Source organism: Centruroides sculpturatus, unplaced genomic scaffold, assembly GCF_000671375.1.
Source record: "Centruroides sculpturatus isolate CEXI.00-Female unplaced genomic scaffold, Cexi_2.0 scaffold123, whole genome shotgun sequence".
Classification (NCBI taxonomy): domain Eukaryota; kingdom Metazoa; phylum Arthropoda; class Arachnida; order Scorpiones; family Buthidae; genus Centruroides; species Centruroides sculpturatus.
In genome coordinates, this window is record NW_019384538.1 from 313,367 (window position 1) to 335,221 (window position 21,855).

The 21,855-nt window shown below is 32.2% G+C and overlaps 1 protein-coding gene across 1 annotated transcript in view; it reads left to right on the plus strand.

Annotated features, from left to right (window-relative positions):
- Positions 1-7,627, plus strand: part of LOC111623323 (zinc finger X-chromosomal protein-like) — an 8,737-nt gene extending 1,110 nt beyond the window's left edge. The window contains exons 2-3 of the mRNA XM_023365858.1: positions 2,283-2,468; positions 7,185-7,627. Of these exons, the coding sequence (XP_023221626.1) occupies positions 2,283-2,468; positions 7,185-7,262 (264 nt within the window). The 3' untranslated portion in view covers positions 7,263-7,627. The remainder of the gene's footprint in view (positions 1-2,282; positions 2,469-7,184) is intronic.
- Positions 7,628-21,855: the final 14,228 nt, after the last annotated feature.

The following is a 21,855-nucleotide window of genomic DNA, read 5'->3' on the forward strand; positions in this document are numbered from 1 at the left end:
CACTCCAATAAATAAATAGAATTGAAACGACACTTTGAAATGTTTTCCCAATGAAAATGAATAATAATAATATAATAATAAGTTTCAATAAAAATGATAAAATGTAAATTGAATTTTATCATAACGAGTTTGCTTGAATTTCCTTTCTTCTGAAATCGCAGCAATGTGCGACGGGTAAGCTAGTTAGGTCATAAATATAATAATCTTTCATTTAAGAATTAAAAAATCAGATTTTTATAAAAATTGGTCTATAGTTTTTAACTATAATAATATAACTTATTTAAATTGTTTATTGATGATAGTTTTTTTATTTCTATGGATAGAATTTTTCGAATCTTTCTGTGGAATAATAGTCTAAAGGCATTTTTTGCCTAGAATCCAATTAATCAATTCTATCCAAAAATTGCTTAAATTAATAATTTTTACAAAATGCAAAAATTATTAATTTATAAGTAAAAAGTAAATTTTATCATATAGAGCTAGTGGAAGGAATGGTGAAACTAGATCAAGGCGCCTCTAGCGGCGACACTGGGTAACAGAATCGGGGCTACAAAGATGGCATATGCTTCTCCTTTTCAGAGTGAACGAATAATGTTTCTTAGAAGGCAGTGTGGTTTTGATGCAATATCTACCAAAACTCTGAGGAAAAGTAACTTAAAGAAATGAGAGAAACTGTTCAAATGTGGACACATTTCCAAACTAATAGAGATTTCCATGGACAAGAACACAGATCCAAATGTGAATCGAGGTTCAACTGACATAACTGAAGTTGTTGGTTATATACTATTTGGTTAATAGGTTTAGGTAACAGCTTTTTACAATAAATGTTAGTTTGGGTATCCATATCATTACACTTTTCACAAAATAAGACTGCAATATTATCTGTACTATAAAGTGGTTTCTCTATATCAGTTTGTGTTCCAGTGGCATGTTTGGTGATCACAGATGGTTTCGGTGCTGTTACCCACACTCTCTACCTTTTCTCCTTTTCTTCTTGCCTGCCTTGTAAACCTATCAACATTTCCACAACCCCATTTCTTGTAGCATGTTGGAAAAAATGGTGACACCAAACAAACGCAGATCGTTTGTTTGTCAGGGTGATCAATTTTCTGTCCACCTACAAAATGCTGACTGCAGACTTTGCTGTACTTTGTGGGTTGCCAAGTTTGCCATTTTTTCTAATAAGTTGCCGAAAAAGGGGCTAGGAAAATAATTTCAACGAAATCGAACCAAGCTTCCCGACCAAAAACCAGCAGACAAAGCGCTGAATTGCTAAACTAAACAGAAAACTAAAAATAAGTTTGAACTTAACGATACTAACAGCCATAACTGCCAAAAAGAATGGGCTGATCTTAACGAAAGCTACGTTAAAGGAAACCGGATCCCATCAGCAACAGAATAAAAAACAGTAAGTTTATGTACTTTAAAGTAAAACCTTTCATTGCAAGAACTAACACAAGAGCCGACGTGACACACATCTGTTAGCTGTTACATGATACCTCCACATTTCTATCATGATGACACCAAACAAACGCAGATCGTTGTCTTCTTCTGCACTATTGGTCCTTTGACATTTGCAACAGCTGGTTGAACTTTGTTCATCCATAGGTACTTTAACAAACACTTTGCAGACAAGATCATGAGCGTTTGGTGTGTTGTGGCTACTTTTGAAGTGTGATGCAGGTTTGACTACCATCTTAATAATTTCAGATAATATTTATGATTCTATCGAAATAAAACTGTTACGTAGAAAATCACGATGACATGGAATTAAGTGACGTCGAAGCAAACAACTCAGTTCGAACAGAAATAAAACACAAAGAAATTACGTAAAACGTCATTAACATTGTTAATGTACTAAATTGTAAGAAATATTTAAATATAGTAGCAAAAAAAAGCTTCTAAGATATTTCTGTTCTCAGAATATTTGACACTATTTTTTTTTGTCTTCCACCTGTGTTGAAATGCTCTATTAACTAAATTCACAAAGAAGAATAGAAATTACAATATTGTTGCAATGCATTGTTTTATATTAATAATACCAAAAAATTTTTTTATCATTAGCCTATAAGAATTAAACATTAAACCAGTAGTGGTAAGTACAAACTGTTTTCGATTGTAAAAAATAATGTTTGAACTCCTTTATTGGAAATTGATAACAAACATTCAGAAAGTAATGCCATATCGCAAATACATTTTTCTATTATCGTAAAAAAATATATTTGGTAATTATTTAAGAAGAAAAATTTATTTTCATATTAAACTTATATTTTATTTGAAAGGATAAAGCGCATGAATGTGAGGAATGTCATAAGAAATTTCAAAATCATGGAAATTTGAAACGTCATAAAAAGATACATTCAAGAAAGTACTTGTGCAAATTTCAAGGCTGTGACTTTAATTCAGAAATACAAGGAATTTTAATTCAGCATAGTTTTGACGAACATCTGAGACCCAACTCTTCCGAAGTAAATATCTTAAATATTTTTGCTTTGAAATTAATTTTGAGTTAAAATTAGAATTAAAATATTAGGAATTAATACAGTAGAGTCCCGAAAACTCGGCCTAATGTGGACCGGAGGATGGCTGAGTTTGTGAAAATGCCGGTTATCGGGAATGGGGTTAAAAAAGGATAAGTATGCGTGTTTCCTCAGAAAATACTGTACTGTACTGTACTTGTATGTATTGTTTGCTTGAGAATACAACAGAGAACAAACTGCCCAAATACCCTTAAACAAAGGAAAAGCATGTACTTTATGAAGGCATAGAGCCTTTACTACATGAAAATGAAAATTAATGAATATACTGGGTACAGTAATTTACCTGATAAGACAGACTCAGAAAAATACTTTGAGGCGTAAAGCTGTCTATAATGAAAATGAATTAACTAAGGGTTTTTTCGCCCTGCCAGGATGTGGCCGAGTTATCCGGACTTCTGGGTTATCGAGTGCTGAATTTTCTAGACTACTGTATTATGAAAAAATAAAATGTGATAATATTCTGAATTAGAATTACTAATTCATAATATTATTTGAATTAATTAATTAGAATTAATATTATTAAAAAATATAATGTAGCCTAATAATACTATATATTAATCTATATACATTATCGAGATGAGTTGATGATGATAATCAGCGCAGAGCCGAAATGGTTAGGAGTTGAAAGTTGAAATTTGGTGCACAGTTAGTGTATGTAACCAGAATTATACTTTATGTATAATTCTGGTGACATACGCTAACTGTGCACCAATTACTAATTCTGTTCCTTGTGCACTAACACAAGGAAGAATTATACTTTATGTATAATTCTTCCTTGGGTAGAAAAATTTTAACAGAGTGTTTCATAACTCAAGAATTATAAGAGTTATGTTAACCTTTGATATTTTTAAAAATAAAACATGGTGAGGAGCCAGGAAGAATTAATTTAAATTATTTCAATGGTGGAGACCACCAGTATGTGAGAAATCGTTAAATTTTTAACGGGCTACATCTGGACCGCTTTGTATGCACACTATGAAGGGATTTTTCAAAATTCCTTTCCACGGGAGAGAGGGACAGGATTAAGGCTTAACACTTCCATTAACAATGGAAGTGTTAAGAGAAAGCGACATGCAAGACGCAGATGCAGTTTTTTGCAGGAAATTGAACATATTTTTAGACCCATCTAAAAATTCTCTAATTAGTCTGGAAACAGGGGGACCCAATTCTTGCATTCTGTGAAAATGGCTAAGGTTGACTATAACTTAATCTTTGTTATCGTTACTTTTGCCCGAGCAACGCCGAGCCTATCTGCTAGTTCTTATATAAAACATTTAAGTAATGTATTGCAAAAAAACTGAAAGAAAATTTACGTAAAAAAAGTAAAAGAGCATTAGAAGAAATTTGTATTAATTAACTACAGATTATACTAATTTAATTACTATGGAAAAAGGCTTATTTAGAGAAAAAGTGAGAGAATATTATTTCAGTGTCCTTCTTTAATTAAAAATGGTTAAAATTTGCCGAACGGAAAAGTACATTGTAAAATTTCCCTATAACAACAAAATTTTAAATCTTGGAAACCAGAAAAAACTTTGCGATATTAGAGTGATCTGTTAAAATATAGATGCCTACCTAGAAACTATTTCCTCTTCAGAAGTAAGGAAATTGGAATATAGGGAAAGTAGTCTCTCTTTACTTAGAGACCTGATGAGAACTCTCATTATACGATATTCGTATACAGTGGGTGATCGGTTAACGAACATAATCCGTTCCAAGACTTTGTTCGCTATCCGAATTGTTCGTTAACCGATTATGAATTTACCATAGGTTTGTATGGGAATTTGATTAATTTGTTCTGGAGACACCCCAAAATAAAAAATATATACTTTCTTACTACGTTTATTTATATGTAATAATAAAAATACATATATACACAGACGTGCATTTTTATTAGTTATGGTTTTTGTTCGTTGGGGTTAAATAATCTGTCTAATGTCGATTGCTTTTCTCTCTTCTTCAGGATTTTTCAGAAGCAATTAATAGCATTGTAATTGTGGAGATCCCCAAGCCTATTAACCTCAACCTGGTTTGTATGCCATTCTAAGACCGTTGATCTGACATCCCCCATTTCTTCAAAAGATCTTTAATTAATAGCAGATATCGGCATTAATCCTCTTTTTCAGAATAAAACATATCTTGCCGAGTTTCTTGGTGTTCTCTATTCAAGAGTTCTTGACGTTCTTCTGTCGTCAGATCCGTTTCAGGTTCCATTATGAGCTCTTCATTGTTCTTTATTTCTCAGATGTGATTTTTGTTATTCCTTTAGCTGCTTGAGTCTTCTTGATAATACAGTATCTTTCTTAGATAAGATTGAACTGCGGCCTACTGTAGACCTGTTCAAGCCATACTGTCCAGCAACATCAGACATCTTTTGCGCACTCTCTACCTTTGCTATTATACTCTCACCTTTCGAAAATAAAAACCGACACAAAACTTAATGAGTGCCCGCCCGACAGTCTCGCGAATACTATAAAAGAATTGTTTGTCAGAAAAATAAAAGGTTGGAATTACAAGGGAGTATTTCAAAGTTCGAGGGATACTATCTAATCAGTATATTATCAGGTTGAGCATCGACGTTGAGGTCTCCCGCGCTCCAAAAAGTTACCTGAAAACAAAGGAAAACCAGTCGGTATTTGCTATTTTCGTCGCTTCTTTTTATGTCTGTTCAGTGAAGTGTTCGTTGTCCGATCATAAAAATCTTTCGCGAAAGTGTTCGTTATCCGATTTGTTCGTTAACCGATCACCCACTGTATTTTATATGCCTATCAATACTTTTTCGGAAAGCATATTTCTTTAAGTGTTGAATATGTTGATTATAACTGTTTTTCTAACCTTAGCATGCCAAAGGTACATTAGAAATTGCTCAGGTATGGTTTTCACTGTTCTTTATGTATAATTCTTCCTTGTGTAGAAAAATTTTAACAGAGTGTTTCATAACTCAAGAATTATAAGAGTTATGTTAACCTTTGATATTTTTAAAAATAAAACATGGTGAGGAGCCAGGAAGAATTAATTTAAATTATTTCAATGGTGGAGACCACCAGTATGTGAGAAATCGTTAAATTTTTAACGGGCTACATCTGGACCGCTTTGTATGATTAGTGAGATGGCTTGATGCAGCCTCTTAAACTCACCTGCAACATCACACTTACTGTGAGTTTCCATCATAAACAGAACTTGAATCAATTCTTTTTTCTTCGCACTGAGCTTCATCTGTAAAAGAATAAACAATGATAAACATACATCTCTTAGATCTTGACTTATAGCACACCCTATATACATAAACTAGCTGTTACCTGCGACTTTGCACGCACAGATTTTGCAAGCAAGCACCATTTATATTTAGTATTTCAACAACCATAGTAATTGTTATATAACACCTATCGCTGAGAATGATGAGAATCAAATAAACTGTTTTCAATTTGTTCAATTTTCTGGAACGTTTACAGTCATTCTATAATCGAACCAATATGCAATAACGCATTTTAATTTAAAACGGTTCGAACATTTGGTTAAAAAATCAAAATATATGAAAATATAACAATGTCTGAAATGTTTATCAATTTAATACACCTAATACTCAATGAAGACTAAACGTTGAAAACAAAAAATCTCATCTAAAATAGTACAGTAGTAGTAGTTTTTCTGGTTAAGCCTTAATGCTCTCCCTCTCTCCCTGCGTGGGAATTTTGAAAAATCCCTTCTTAGTGTGCGTTTCCATGATGTACCCTAACTGTGTGCCAAATTTCACCTCTAGGTTCAGAGGTTTGCCCTGGGTGATGATGAATCAATCAGTCAGGACAAGTAATTTTATATATCTATATATATATAAAAAAATGGACATGTATGTCCCTATATTTCACTTTTTCGCCAAAACTACACATCGCACGTGAATGGTGTTTGTATGTGGTGGTAGCCCCAAGTCTCCATTCGTGCATAGGGGTGGTTGCGTCTCGATAGCTGTAAGGATGTGGGAGATATGAGGCTGAAAGTGGTTGAAAGTGGCTTTCTATTTCGAATGTTTTGTTCGATTTTTTCGAATTTGTTCGAATTAAATTCAAACATAAAATTCGAATTGGTTCGATTATAGAACGATTGTAAACGCTCCAGAAACGTTGAAATTTGTTCGTTTGACTAAACGTAAAAATTCTCTAATTAGTCTGGAAACGGGGGACCTAATTCTTGCATTTTGTGAAAACAGGTAAGATTAGCTATAATGTAATTATCTTAATCTTCACTATCGTTACTTTTTGCCCAGCGAAGCGGGTCCTTGCAGCTAGATTCTAGATTACTTAGAAAAACAGTCTTTTATATATATATAAAAAAAACTATATTACATAAAAATAAAAACCCAGCAAAGCGGGTCCTTGCAGCTAGTTTAGATATATAGGATTATTACTGTTGTATGTTTTTTGTTTAAAGTATATAAAATTGTATTTCTGTTATTTTGAAATTTATTTTTTTATCAGAACCAAAATCAGTAACGTGTAAATATACTTTATTTATTCAATGGAAAATATTTAAAGATTAATAACATTATTAAAAGTTGAATATGGCTTTTCATAATAACACAATAATTTAATTGTTTGTTTTTTTTTTCTTTTAATGTCAATAATATTCATATGAATGATTTTCTATTAGAATTCAACAGAGAATGCAGAAGAATTTTCCCAAAGAGACAGACAAAATTATATAACAATCCACAAAACCTTTTTATAACAGTGTTGTGTCCGTAACAATTTTCACTAATGTTTTCGACCTCCACCGAGGTCTTCTTCAGGTGGTGACTAAACAGTGTCTCCTCTTGACCGTTGGAACGATGACGCCCGAGATGTAAATAATGCACGTATCACGTTTCACCTCTCCACTTGTCCCAGTTCGAATTCTTTGAATAAGTATCTCCACCTGTGCAATCGTCTCTCCATCTTTAAAGTTGATGCAGGAGGTGCCCTCAATGTTGGCTTTATAAATTTCCCAGGCCTCCAGGTGACAGATGCGATTTAAAGATGGAGAGACGATTGCGCAGGTGTGGAGATACTTATTCGAAGAATTCGAACTGGGACAAGTGGAGAGGTGAAACATGATACGTGCATTATTTACATCTCGGGCGTCATCGTTCCAACGGTCAAGAGGAGACACTGTTTAGTCACCACCTGAAGAAGACCTCGGTGGAGGTCGAAAACATTAGTGAAAATTGTTACGAACACAACACTGTTATAAAAAGGTTTTGTGGATTGTTATTACTCAACGCAGTATTAAGATTAGAAGTCATTTTTTGTTAGAAACAAAATTATATATTTGTGATCAATGCAGACGAATTTGCCAGTGTCTGTCGGCCTTAATTTGAAATTGTAATATCTATTATGTTAGAAGACTTGTGTAAAATTATGTAAAAGTTTCTTCAAACCAGGATATTAAATTAATTTCTGCTCAATAGTCATAAAAAATTATTACCAATACTAACCTGCTTGGATGAAATAACAATTCTGTAACTTTCGGATCTAGTAAATATAGAATAATTAAAGTGACAGATGACTTTTTCTGCCAAACAGTCTGTTGGAAGAAAACTTTAACATTTAATTTGTAACCAATTTCTTCTACATCCACTATAAAAGTCTTCCATAGATCTAAAACTTCTTTTATTGATGCTATAATGTAAAATATTTTAATGAATGAATTTTTTTAAAGTAAGATGCTATATTTAATGACTTTTCCAATCAACTTGTCAACTTTTTAAAATTCTCATTATTTATTATTCAAATTAAATATAATTAAATGATAAAGTTAATACAAATTAATCCATAATACAATTATTTTAAATAAGTTTGGTCAATGTCTTTATAAAATATTACAAAATAATAGTAATATTTATAAAATTACTTTATATTTTGTAATATTACAATTAAAATTCAAAGTTTGTCAAACTATTTCAGTAGTAGTCTCATTACATCAAAATTATATACAGAAATCTGACCTTATATAGGCCTCAACTTTTGGACATGGCATGTTCCTAAAAATGTCAAAAATTCAAAACTCAAGCACAGTAGCATTTCATATTTATGAGAAGGATTTGATTTCCAGAAAACCACAAAAAAATAAACCTATAAAACCTTCTATTGATATAGAAAAATTTTATTTTCTTACAGAGAATAGCAAAGTAGAAAGCATTACAGTAGTACTTTGTACTTCAAATGACTAACTTTGTATTCATCAGAGTTCAAATACTAAATTCCAGCAAAAAATTCACCATGGAGTTCAAACGATGCTTTAAAGTGAACAGTGCATGCAGTGAAAAAATGTATTCAAAGCATAAATGCAATCTTCAAGTCATCTCTCACTCTCGCATTACACTCATATGTTTTCAGTGCTTTTTTCGCTTTATTCTTGGCATGTTTTGTTATATATATGCTGCATGTTGTTTGTCAATTTTTAATAATTTCTTCTTGCAATTTTTCTTTACCAATTGGTTGTGTTTTGAATCCTTTAAAAAGTTCTATTCAGGAAATTTGAACTAAACCACATTTGACATGTTTGAAGTTAGAAACGTCTTTGTACACTTTATGCAGTACACACTTGTGCAGTATTATATCCTTTCCAAAATCATGAAGTACAATGTGCTAATATGCTTTTTATTTAAAGATATTTTAACTTGATTTTACACAAACAAAATGTGAAGTAAAAAGTTAAAAATAAGCTTCTGAACAAAGAATACAATTTCACATTAGCAATGTGTTAAATTTGAAAACCATTATAATTAAATTACACATCTATTTTAACTAACTACAGCTGTTAAAAATATGCAAAAACTTTCTGTTCAATACAATGTATTTACATATTTTATTTATTATTTTCGTGTTTTAATTTATTATTAGAGCATTTCATCATGTTATTCTTACCTTAAATTACATATATTTGCTGTTTTAAGTTTATCAAAATGAATATTGTTTAGGGTCTGGGAATGGATTAATTCGCTTTCCATATTTCTAATGGGAAAAATCAACACAGAGTTGATACCACTATATTTACAATATACAAATTAAACAAAAACACAGACAAATTATCTTTCTTTTCTCTATAATCCTTACAAGTTGAGAATTTCAATACAGCCCTTCTAACATCCAAAGGTTTTTAATGACCATGATGCTACAATTTTATTTGTTTAATTTATTGTTACAAATGCATTTCAGAACAATGTATACATATCTTCTGCAGTGCTAATCCTAAACAAAAATCAGTATTTTGCATATCATCATCACTGATTTCTACACAATAATTGCATCATTACTTAGTTTAAAAAAGTTCTGACAATTTTTTGAATTCTAATATATCAATATCAACATTACATACCTCAAAAAATTGTGAACAAACCCTCCCATATCACTACTTTACACTATTAAATATTACTCCAATATTTTATTATTACACATTAAAATAACACTTAATTATCTTACTTCTAATGATGCTTCTTTTTACTTACCATTTTTACTTGGTTAGAAGTGCTGTATTAAAATTCTCAAACTTGTATAGATTACAGAGAAAAAATAGATAGAATTACAGAATTCCTTATCCGTATAACATACAAATTAATATTTTCAACTATTTCTGATGTTACTGAAACCAAACAGAAAACATCACTTCTTGATAGTTCAAACATTTTATTTGTTGGATGAATGTATACGAAAGTGCAAATTTGGCATACGAAAAGCAAGTTGAAGTTATCAGAATGTAGTGTATGAATACACGGAGAAGAAAATAATTGGTCGGTACAAAGATACGGAAGCACGCAGATACAGTATAATAGCCTTTTATTACGGCCTCCAGATCAAGATTATTGGCAATTAATTCTACAAAAACCAGCATCTTTACTGTCCATCTTTACAGCAAGCGATAAATATGTAATACTATCATATAAGCTATTCTGTACCTGTTCAATTTTATGTAATCACTTATCAGTATTGTACCGATTATTTTGTATTAGTTGTGGGTAATACCCTACATTTATTCATGTACTGCGATGTCACTACTACTGTGCAACTATATACGTACAGTACTAGTTTTTACCATTATATACTGTATATTCAATGTTTCTTGCACTATTACTGTATTTTGTAAAGGTTTATACATTTTATGTATTTTTACCTGTATTCTTATTTGTTTTATATTTTCGTTCGTTTATTAATAAAGGCGATGCAGGCGCCCATGGTTTCCATAATCACCTTCAATCTTTCCCTATTTACTATCCTTTCCTAAACACTATCTCTTCCACTACTTACACAACTACTACTTCCATAGAGGTAAAGTCAGTTTGTAAACAGACAACCTCTCTACTCCTTTTAATGAATACGAATATCGGCCATTTTTCCTATTAATCAGTTTTGATAATCGCCAAATTTTTCATTTTAATATTTTTGTTAGAATGTTAAGTACGAGTATAAGGCCGGTAATAAAAAATAATAGATTTCTGTTAAATATTTACTATTTATTATATGACAAACTGAATACTATAAAAAATTTCAATGTAAATTATTCATTTTATCAATAAATATAGGTTATATTATAAGATATAACCTATTTAAAGTTTCTCTTTCATTTAAAGTTTAAACTTTAAATACATAAAACTAATAAAAGTTTAATATTCAAACTGTAAAACCCTTAAATTGAAATGCAAAAACATGAGAATGTCATCATTTTCAGGGCATAGCCCAGGCATGGTCAACATGCAGGCCGGATCCGGCCCGTCTAATGAATTTGTGGCCCGCGATCAATCTTTCAATATTAGCTACTCAAGTCCGAATAGCTCGATGATAAATTCTGACGCCTAAAAAAAGGATCAACAACTCACTGTACATTTAGAGTTAACCCTCCATTACAAATCTCGTAAGTACAGTGTAGAATGTTGATAAAGCATAATAATGTGAAAAATGTATCTGTAATTTCTATGTACAATTTAGTCTCTACGGGTGACACCACAATGAGATCTCGCACCACCTCAAAATCTTTCTAGGGCAGCCTCTGGTTTGGCCCGGGAGCAAAAACTGTTGGCCACCCCTGGCATAGCCTATTTCTTGCCGGCTCATAAATGTTACCTTCAGTGCTCAAAATTCTTTCACTTTCAATGGAAGATGCTGGGGCACTTATCAATACATATTTCATAGCTATTTTCCTCAAATTAAGAAAGTGTTTTTGAATTTTTCAAATAAATCAGAAAACTTCCCTCTTGATCATCTCCAGAAGTAGAAACTTAAGAATTTAATTCTTGAGATTTTGAATTACTAATATCTTTTAAGCTATAAATTGTCCATCTTTTTATTTCCTTTACCATATATCCTTTTTATGAAATTTCATACAAATTTTGGATCTAATAAAGATGGCAAGCATAAAAACTTGTTTTCTATTTATGCTGAATAATTAAATCGAATTTTCTAGTCCTTCTATTATGGTATTAATGCTACTAAAGGAACTACTGCTCTTTGCTTTTAATCAATCTACTTTGCGCGGTCGTCGTATGCGTTCTTGGTTTCTCGCGTTGATTTATTTTCAAAAACTCAAGTTTCAATAGCTCCAAAAAGCTCACTGAAGAAAACCAGCAAAAAAGGAAAGCTGTTAAAACAACAATAATAGAGGTAAAAACAGAAAATATTATTGCCTACTTCAGAAAAACTTTAAATATTGGACAACTTTATTAAATCGTGTGCTACTGAATCATCGGCAAAACACTCCGTGATCATAATTGGAATTATGTAATGTTTTAATTGATGGTATGTCTTCTAAACTGTAATAACCTTACTTTTCTCCCTTCTACCCAGTGGCGTACCGTGAGTGTTAGCCGCCCGGGACGGAGGAAAATTTCGGCCCCTCCCTTATTTAGGTATTTCAATTTATAAGACCAAAATTCAGTTTTGTCACAGAACAAGCAACGAAAAATTCGGTGGTAGGGCAGCGACCTGTCTAAAATAGTTCTATTAGATATTGGTGGTGTGTATGAAAGCGAATGAATCGTACAAGCAAAAAAAAACGTCAACAGGTTTCGCAGGAACTCCAGATGAAAAAGTTACTAGTTCACCCGGCGAGCCGATTTCCGGACTATCCGCGATGCAACTATAGATTAGGATGTTTCAAAATTTTACAAGATGATATTATTATTTATTGTGAAATTTTGCCGTCCCCCACGGTACTCCACTGCTTCTACCACTATACTGTATTTATTTAGTACAATAAAGTTTTACAAACTACATAATTTTTTATTATTGTATTTTTTTTTAAGATGGAAACGAATTAATTGAATTTTTTATGAGTTATTTATGAGAAAAGATTTTCTATATTCGTCATATTCCATATTCGTTAGGGCCTTAGGAACAGATTAATGACGAATGTAGAGATTCCACTATATTAACATTTACGAATAAATGTTCAAAACCAAACTAGAATAGTATTTATAAGCCGTCCTTTAAAAAAGAGAAAAGCGTTATCTGAGTTAAGAACGAGAAAATTTCACATATTAAAGAATTTCGAATGTTTTCAGCCGACTCTTCCTATACACAAGCCGGACTTATGCCGCGAAGCGATTGCGGCGCTCAAAGTGGCCGAAATATTTATTACGCCACTTCCGTAACATTAGACCTAGTGGCAGCTCAAGGACCACTATATCTATCGACTCTGGTAGTAGCCTAAGTAAAAACTTCTGAAAATGTAGTTTTGTAAAAAAAAATATTTGTATCTAAGTAAAAAAAGTTCTGAAAATGTCTAGCAGGGCGGAGGGAAAACACGAAATATCATGAAAATATGATACCTATAAAAGACCTATATAGGTATCATGAAAATATGATACCTATAAAACACGAAAACATGAAAATATGATACCTATAAAAGTAATAATTGCGTATTGGATTTTTTCATTAACGGTTGATTCGGGAATAAGGCGTATTTCTGAAATTATCGTACATCGTACGGCACGTGAAATAATCGTACATATGGCAACCTGCACGGGACTAGCTTTTGTTACGGGGAGATCTGGCAACATCAGAGAAAGAGAAAGACGTGCAAGACAGACGGCCCTGAGTCGTGTATAAGAGCGGAGATCGCCCGGTCCTTCCTGGACCGGACTATCTCCGCTTTTATATAGGACCAAGAATAAAGTATTCAGAGTGTGTGTGTATTCCTGTCTCGCGGGGATTTTAAATATTTAATTTATTTAACTTTCGATTAATATGTCTAGCCTCCTTGCTATAGAACATAACTCGGATATGATTAAGTTGTAAAAATCGTCAACAAGTTCGAATTCAAAGTTTTTATTCAACAAATACTGCTTAACTGCATCTACAAACATTTCAACTTTTGAGTCACTCCAAACAAAACGGGTCCTAGTAACACGAGACCTTTCTACTAAGGAAAGTTTCTTACTAATACAGTAGATCATCGATTATCCGACTCAATTGGGGACGGGTTGGTCGGATAATTGAAAAGTCGGATAACCGAAAAGTATGAAAAAATCCATTATTAGTGTAGTATATTATTATATCCCATGTAATTAGTATATTAGTATATCGCTATTAACCTACTTCGCGTTGAATTTTTCTCCATGTTAAGCCTATCAATTTTCTTTTTTTTAATAATAATTGTCGCTATTATATCGTTAAGCCAGTATTTAAACTAGAAAATTAAGCCTAGTTTAAATACTGGCTCCCTTTCATGGTGGATCCAGTGTTACCAGCTAAAACACGTAAAAATAATATTAAAGTAGCCAAGCATAGCCAAATATTGTAGCGCCACATCACTAGCGGACATTTGAATTTGCCGACTAGAACTCGGTTAATCGGGGGTGGGATAATCGATGCTCTACTGTATATAAATAGAATTCCACTGAAAAATGGTCAGAGAATGGAAGAGATTCAACACGAAAGTACTCGAATCAGGAGCCAAATTTTGAGAGATGACTATAAAATCAATAACAGAATTTCCTAGTTTCGATAGAAAAGTTAGTTCACTAGAGTAGTCTCCTGTAGTTCGACCGTTAAGGAGAATAAGAGCCTATTCAATCAACCATCGCAAAAACTGCCTACCTGCAGTATCAACCTTTAAATCCTTTGACCGTCTAAACATCGAAAATATTTGGTAAAGCTACGTTCAAATATGAATCGAATTCTTCGCCTATAAGGGCATTAAAATCACCCATCAAAATGCAAAGACCAAGAAGTCAGAACAGAAGAAAACAAGTCAAGGGGTAGGCGTTGCTGCCTGACCGAACCGACATATGTCACCATCATTAATTAAGGCTATGTACTGTACATACACTAGGCGTTTTTAAACGCGCGTTAGCTCAGCGTTCGACGACCGTTTAGTGGAGCATACGCACTGGCTCAGTTTGGAAATGGACGTGAAAGTAATTGCTTGTGTGCACCTCCTCCATCGTTGCTATAAAAGACGATGGCAGGGGCAAAGAGAATTTTGGGTGCATCCAATATTACGAGATAGACTGACACATGGAATGTTTGCGACGTTGTATCCAAAACTAAGACAAAATGAACCCAAGTTTTTTAATTCTTTTCTTTTAAAATATCTATAAAATCATCTAACGATGGTTGGTCTCTTTTAGATTTCATCAATAAATAGATCAGTATCGAAATGATTGTTCTCCATTTCGGCCAACGTACGTCCACTCTACCCGAAAGCGCGCGATCGAATTTACAACAACATGGCAGCACATATATCTCAAAGCGCTCGGCTGACGCCCGCAAAACGCGCGTTTTAACAAAAATCTATCAGCGCGCGTTTGAGTATGTATGCCTATGCAGAACTCTTGTTCTTTAAAACGCGCGTTTAAAAACGCTTAGTGTGTACACAGCCTAAAACTTTCCTAGAATCGGAAACCGAGAAATGTGTTAAACCTATCACCATTAAGTCGAGGTAAGTTTCCAATAACTCAAAGTGACCTCTGTCCTCAAAAAAGGAACAAAATTCCGCCGTGAGGTCTACCCGGACCCAATGGCTTTTCAGCTGGAATCATAAAATACTTACAATTGGCTGGTAGAGCCTACAAATAAAATCCCCATCCAAGTCTCAACAAGGGCAAAATAAATCTAGTTTGATAGTCATAATTCAACAATCAATGTTTAGTACTAAAACCATAACAATTCCAAAAAAAATATGGAATCCAATTGACACACTGAACTAGAATGTACCGGACGTGGGAAAGGTGGTAAACTAACAGAATTTTTTCCCATATGAAAAGGAAAGTTCAAAATTAAAAAGAAGCGGGAACTTCTATTAATCGATGTCGCAAAATAGAATAAGTAAATCTCTTATCATCAACATACAAAACATCATCACGCAAATAGATGCATCGACCAGCTTCACGGTAGTCTTTTAAATAAGTAACCAAATTTAAACGACGAACTCGCGAATTAAACGATAAATCCGGTGTCAACTTAAACGTCACCAATATTTCCCTATCCGCCTGTTGAACTTTCTTAAATTCTTACAATAAATAATTTCGACGTCAGCTATATACAGTAAAATTCCTGAGTAATTGATTTCTCTGATAAATCAGCCGCATCCAATTCCTTAGACAATAAGATAACTAGATATCCTTGGATATCCAATTCGGACAGCCAATGCTCCTTTTTGGAAGCATTAACCTGTCTGTCATTCTATGCAACTCATCGATATCGTCCAAAGGAAATTGCTCAAGCTGTTCCAACTTATCTAAACGTGTAGGTTACACACTTTAGATCATTTTCCAGTTTTCTTACCAAAGACAAAGTGGACTGATTACCCAGCTCCAAATTTGCGAGCTTATCTTCGATACATTTCAACTGCAGCACTATTGTGCTTAAAGTTGATTCAGATACTGTCGTAGGGATGACATACTCTCTTTATCGATGTCCGAAGAAGATTGCCTCTAAAAATAGTGTTCTAGTTCTGGATATTTAGCTTCCGGAGCACTCTGAGAGCGACGATGCTTAATTAATCCTCTTGACTCCGCTTTGATCCTTCTGGGGGAGTTCGTAGAAACATTAATCCAAAAAGATAAGCTTGTATTAACACAAAACGAGACACAGAAAGGTAACAAAATGTGACAAATTAACATTAATCAAAAAAAGTTTATAATTTACAATAAATTGGTGATAACCATAACTCATCACAATAAACACCAGCAACAATGACTGCTCGGCAGCGCCACCTAGGATTGATTATATTTATTTATTTACTGTCAAATTTATTCCTAAAATCTGCTAAGTTATTATCTCGCAACTCTTAGATATAATCCAAATGTTTTTAATTATTACCGGGTTTTGCGGCAAGATAATTCATTCCGCTGCAATTTAATGTCAAGTAATCTGGATTATTGGATAGACAGGTCATTACTTTATTTCTTTAAAGAAATAAAGTAATGACCTGTCTATCCAATAATCCAGATTACTTGACATTAAATTGCAGCGGAATGAATTATCTTGCCGCAAAACCCGGTAATAATTAAAAACATTTGGATTATATCTAAGAGTTGCGAGATAATAACTTAGCAGATTTTAGGAATAAATTTGACAGTAAATAAATAAATATAATCAATCCTAGGTGGCGCTGCCGAGCAGTCATTGTTGCTGGTGTTTATTGTGATGAGTTATGGTTATCACCAATTTATTGTAAATTATAAACTTTTTTTGATTAATGTTAATTTGTCACATTTTGTTACCTTTCTGTGTCTCGTTTTGTGTTAATACAAGCTTATCTTTTTGGATTAATGTTTCTACGAACTCCCCCAGAAGGATCAAAGCGGAGTCAAGAGGATTAATTAAGCATCGTCGCTCTCAGAGTGCTCCGGAAGCTAAATATCCAGAACTAGAACACTATTTTTAGAGGCAATCTTCTTCGGACATCGATAAAGAGAGTATGTCATCCCTACGACAGTATCTGAATCAACTTTAAGCACAATAGTGCTGCAGTTGAAATGTATCGAAGATAAGCTCGCAAATTTGGAGCTGGGTAATCAGTCCACTTTGTCTTTGGTAAGAAAACTGGAAAATGATCTAAAGTGTGTAACCTACACGTTTAGATAAGTTGGAACAGCTTGAGCAATTTCCTTTGGACGATATCGGTGAGTTGCATAGAATGACAGACAGGTTAATGCTTCCAAAAAGGAGCATTGGCTGTCCGAATTGGATATCCAAGGATATCTAGTTATCTTATTGTCTAAGGAATTGGATGCGGCTGATTTATCAGAGAAATCAATTACTCAGGAATTTTACTGTATATAGCTGACGTCGAAATTATTTATTGTAAGAATTTAAGAAAGTTCAACAGGCGGATAGGGAAATATTGGTGACGTTTAAGTTGACACCGGATTTATCGTTTAATTCGCGAGTTCGTCGTTTAAATTTGGTTANTTTTTTCCCCCCTTTTTTTGTGTTTAGACGTCCTCATTTATCTTACATAGGTATTTGGAGAGAACTTGGAACAGTTACAAATTATTGGGTTAAACTATATTTTTTATATCCGATCTTATCTGTTTTAAGTGATTACCCTCGTGTAGTATATTCTATATTATAGTCTATAAAATTTGAAAAAAAAAAAGAATGCAAGAGCTATTCTTTAACGTTAAACAACGATAACAAAGAAAAGCATTCATCGTAAATTAAGGTTATTCCGAACTAAAATAATGTGCATGAATGAAAAAACTATAAATCAACAATTGTGATATTAAACAACATTTAACACAGGAATACTTTCATAAATTTTAAAAAACAAATATGCTTTTTTTATGTTATAAACGAATTGATTGTAACTGTCATTCTGTAGTCCAGCAATTTCCATAATGGAATAAATCAGCGTGGAATGAATAGGAGATTTTATAGATATCAGCGAAGAACAAAGAAAATTATTATAATATAAACTGCTGTAAATTTTCTTAAAAATATTGAGTTTTTAGAAAATTTCTAAATTAATATTATAAATGCCCACAAATAATTAAATTAAGCTAGACAATAAGATAACTAGATATCCTTGGATATCCAATTCGGACAGCCAATGCTCCTTTTTGGAAGCATTAACCTGTCTGTCATTCTATGCAACTCACCGATATCGTCCAAAGGAAATTGCTCAAGCTGTTCCAACTTATCTAAACGTGTAGGTTACACACTTTAGATCATTTTCCAGTTTTCTTACCAAAGACAAAGTGGACTGATTACCCAGCTCCAAATTTGCGAGCTTATCTTCGATACATTTCAACTGCAGCACTATTGTGCTTAAAGTTGATTCAGATACTGTCGTAGGGATGACATACTCTCTTTATCGATGTCCGAAGAAGATTGCCTCTAAAAATAGTGTTCTAGTTCTGGATATTTAGCTTCCGGAGCACTCTGAGAGCGACGATGCTTAATTAATCCTCTTGACTCCGCTTTGATCCTTCTGGGGGAGTTCGTAGAAACATTAATCCAAAAAGATAAGCTTGTATTAACACAAAACGAGACACAGAAAGGTAACAAAATGTGACAAATTAACATTAATCAAAAAAAGTTTATAATTTACAATAAATTGGTGATAACCATAACTCATCACAATAAACACCAGCAACAATGACTGCTCGGCAGCGCCACCTAGGATTGATTATATTTATTTATTTACTGTCAAATTTATTCCTAAAATCTGCTAAGTTATTATCTCGCAACTCTTAGATATAATCCAAATGTTTTTAATTATTACCGGGTTTTGCGGCAAGATAATTCATTCCGCTGCAATTTAATGTCAAGTAATCTGGATTATTGGATAGACAGGTCATTACTTTATTTCTTTAAAGAAATAAAGTAATGACCTGTCTATCCAATAATCCAGATTTAAATCACATACGTATTATTTTGATATGATCGTGAAGAAAGAATTACTGCTATATATAGTAGTTTAGTAAATAATGTCAGTGATGCGTGATCATGACCTTATAATCTTAATTCATTACTGTTTACAACATTTAATGGTGACAGTGAAATCGAGCATACTTGAAGTAAATATTCCATAAATAGGCTAAATAAATTATTTATAAATTAGATACAGTCAAACCTGTGAACAATGGCCACTGACAAAAACATAAAAAGCAATCGTTGTTTAGAGGTTATTTTATAGGCCTATGCATTTCAAAAAGAACCGTTTCTAAAAACGACCACCATTCCATTAGAGCTGGCTGTGTCGGGAGGTGGCTGTTTATTAGAAGTTGACTGTATATTAATTTTTTTATGAATTTTGTAGTTAATTGCTTTCTTATAGATAGTATTTATTTATTTAATTCAGTAAACCATCTTTATATATATATATATATATGTATGTAATGTATATATTAAGATTATGTATATATAAGATGCGATTTATTTTCTTTTGTACTGATTTTAGAGATGTAACTAAATTAAAATTACTCTGTTTTTTGACTCCTTGATTATTATATATTTTACAAAGATTATATTTTAAAGTAATGTTATAAAAATAAAGACTTAATTGACTTATTCTTAATGAATTTTTATCTGCCTTAATTCCACATTTGCTCTACGTTTTTAATTTAGTTATAAATAAACGTCACCGAAAGTGTAAAGTAAAATATGTGAATCATACGTCTATTCACATAAATAAACTAAATCTTCGGTAGAAAATGTTTAGCCCGAGTGAAATTCGAATCTAAGTCTCATGATGGCATGCCAAATGCTCTTTATAACGTGTGAAGCATTCGGCACATTACAGAAAGACGTATTTTGGGATTCTATCCAGAGCCAAACATTTTTCTTTACTTGGGTTTTGCCTTTTACATTGGATCTGTTACTATATAGTAAGTTTTAACGCTGTTGTTTAGAGCCGTTCTGAGGATTTTTAAGAGTGATGTTTTAAAAACAGCACTATTTATTTCTAACATAGTTTATTCATTTTTTTAACGTAGGTAACTTATATGGAGTATCATAATACAGTAGACTAATTATTATTTAATTTTTCCCAAACAAGGTATTAAACTCACTATCTGTTATTTATAGTACTACTGTATGCAAATCAATTATTTAATTGTTATTTAAGCATTATAGATTTTTTATTATGAATAAATGAAAATATTATTACATTATTAATTTTAATATATGCTTGTGACGATAAATTCTCGACTTTTCGCCGTTAAAGTAGAGTTGACAATTAAAAAATATTGAAAATTAGCGTTAAAAATAACATTTTCGCATTAGATAACGTCAGGGCAACATATCTAATCAAAGTAAAAACTTGTTAAACTTTGTTTAAAAATTGTTTAATCTTATTTTTATAATAATTTCCCTTCCAAATAAGGTGGATTTCTTTCTGCTTAAAAAAAAATGCGATCATTTAAATAATTTTAATAAAATAAAAAAAAGAAGAAGAAGAAGAATTTCTTTACTTCGTTTAAAGTAAGCCGTTTCAGATTTCATTCATTATGCGGCTTATAAAATTTATATGCAAAAAATGTTTAGGGTCATCGATCAAAGAAAATTTTTAAGTTCAAAATTCGTATAAGTTTCTTTCGCCAGATGGCGTGACATGATTGATGAATATCACGAAAAGGAAATTTGTCAAGAAAGAATTAATGATGAATCATTTTTTTTTTCTTTTTCTTTTTTCCCCCCTTTTTTTGTGTTTAGACGTCCTCATTTATCTTACATAGGTATTTGGAGAGAACTTGGAACAGTTACAAATTATTGGGTTAAACTATATTTTTTATATCCGATCTTATCTGTTTTAAGTGATTACCCTCGTGTAGTATATTCTATATTATAGTCTATAAAATTTGAAAAAAAAAAAGAATGCAAGAGCTATTCTTTAACGTTAAACAACGATAACAAAGAAAAGCATTCATCGTAAATTAAGGTTATTCCGAACTAAAATAATGTGCATGAATGAAAAAACTATAAATCAACAATTGTGATATTAAACAACATTTAACACAGGAATACTTTCATAAATTTTAAAAAACAAATATGCTTTTTTATGTTATAAACGAATTGATTGTAACTGTCATTCTGTAGTCCAGCAATTTCCATAATGGAATAAATCAGCGTGGAATGAATAGGAGATTTTATAGATATCAGCGAAGAAGAAAGAAAATTATTATAATATAAACTGCTGTAAATTTTCTTAAAAATATTGAGTTTTTAGAAAATTTCTAAATTAATATTATAAATGCCCACAAATAATTAAATTAAGCATCTTTAAAAATGCCTTGAAGAATGTTATCTTTCATATTTTCAAGAATGAAGAAAGGGTCTTCGTTGAAAAATAGAAATTTATATATATATATATGAGTCTTACTTTGTCTGTGGAGGAAAAT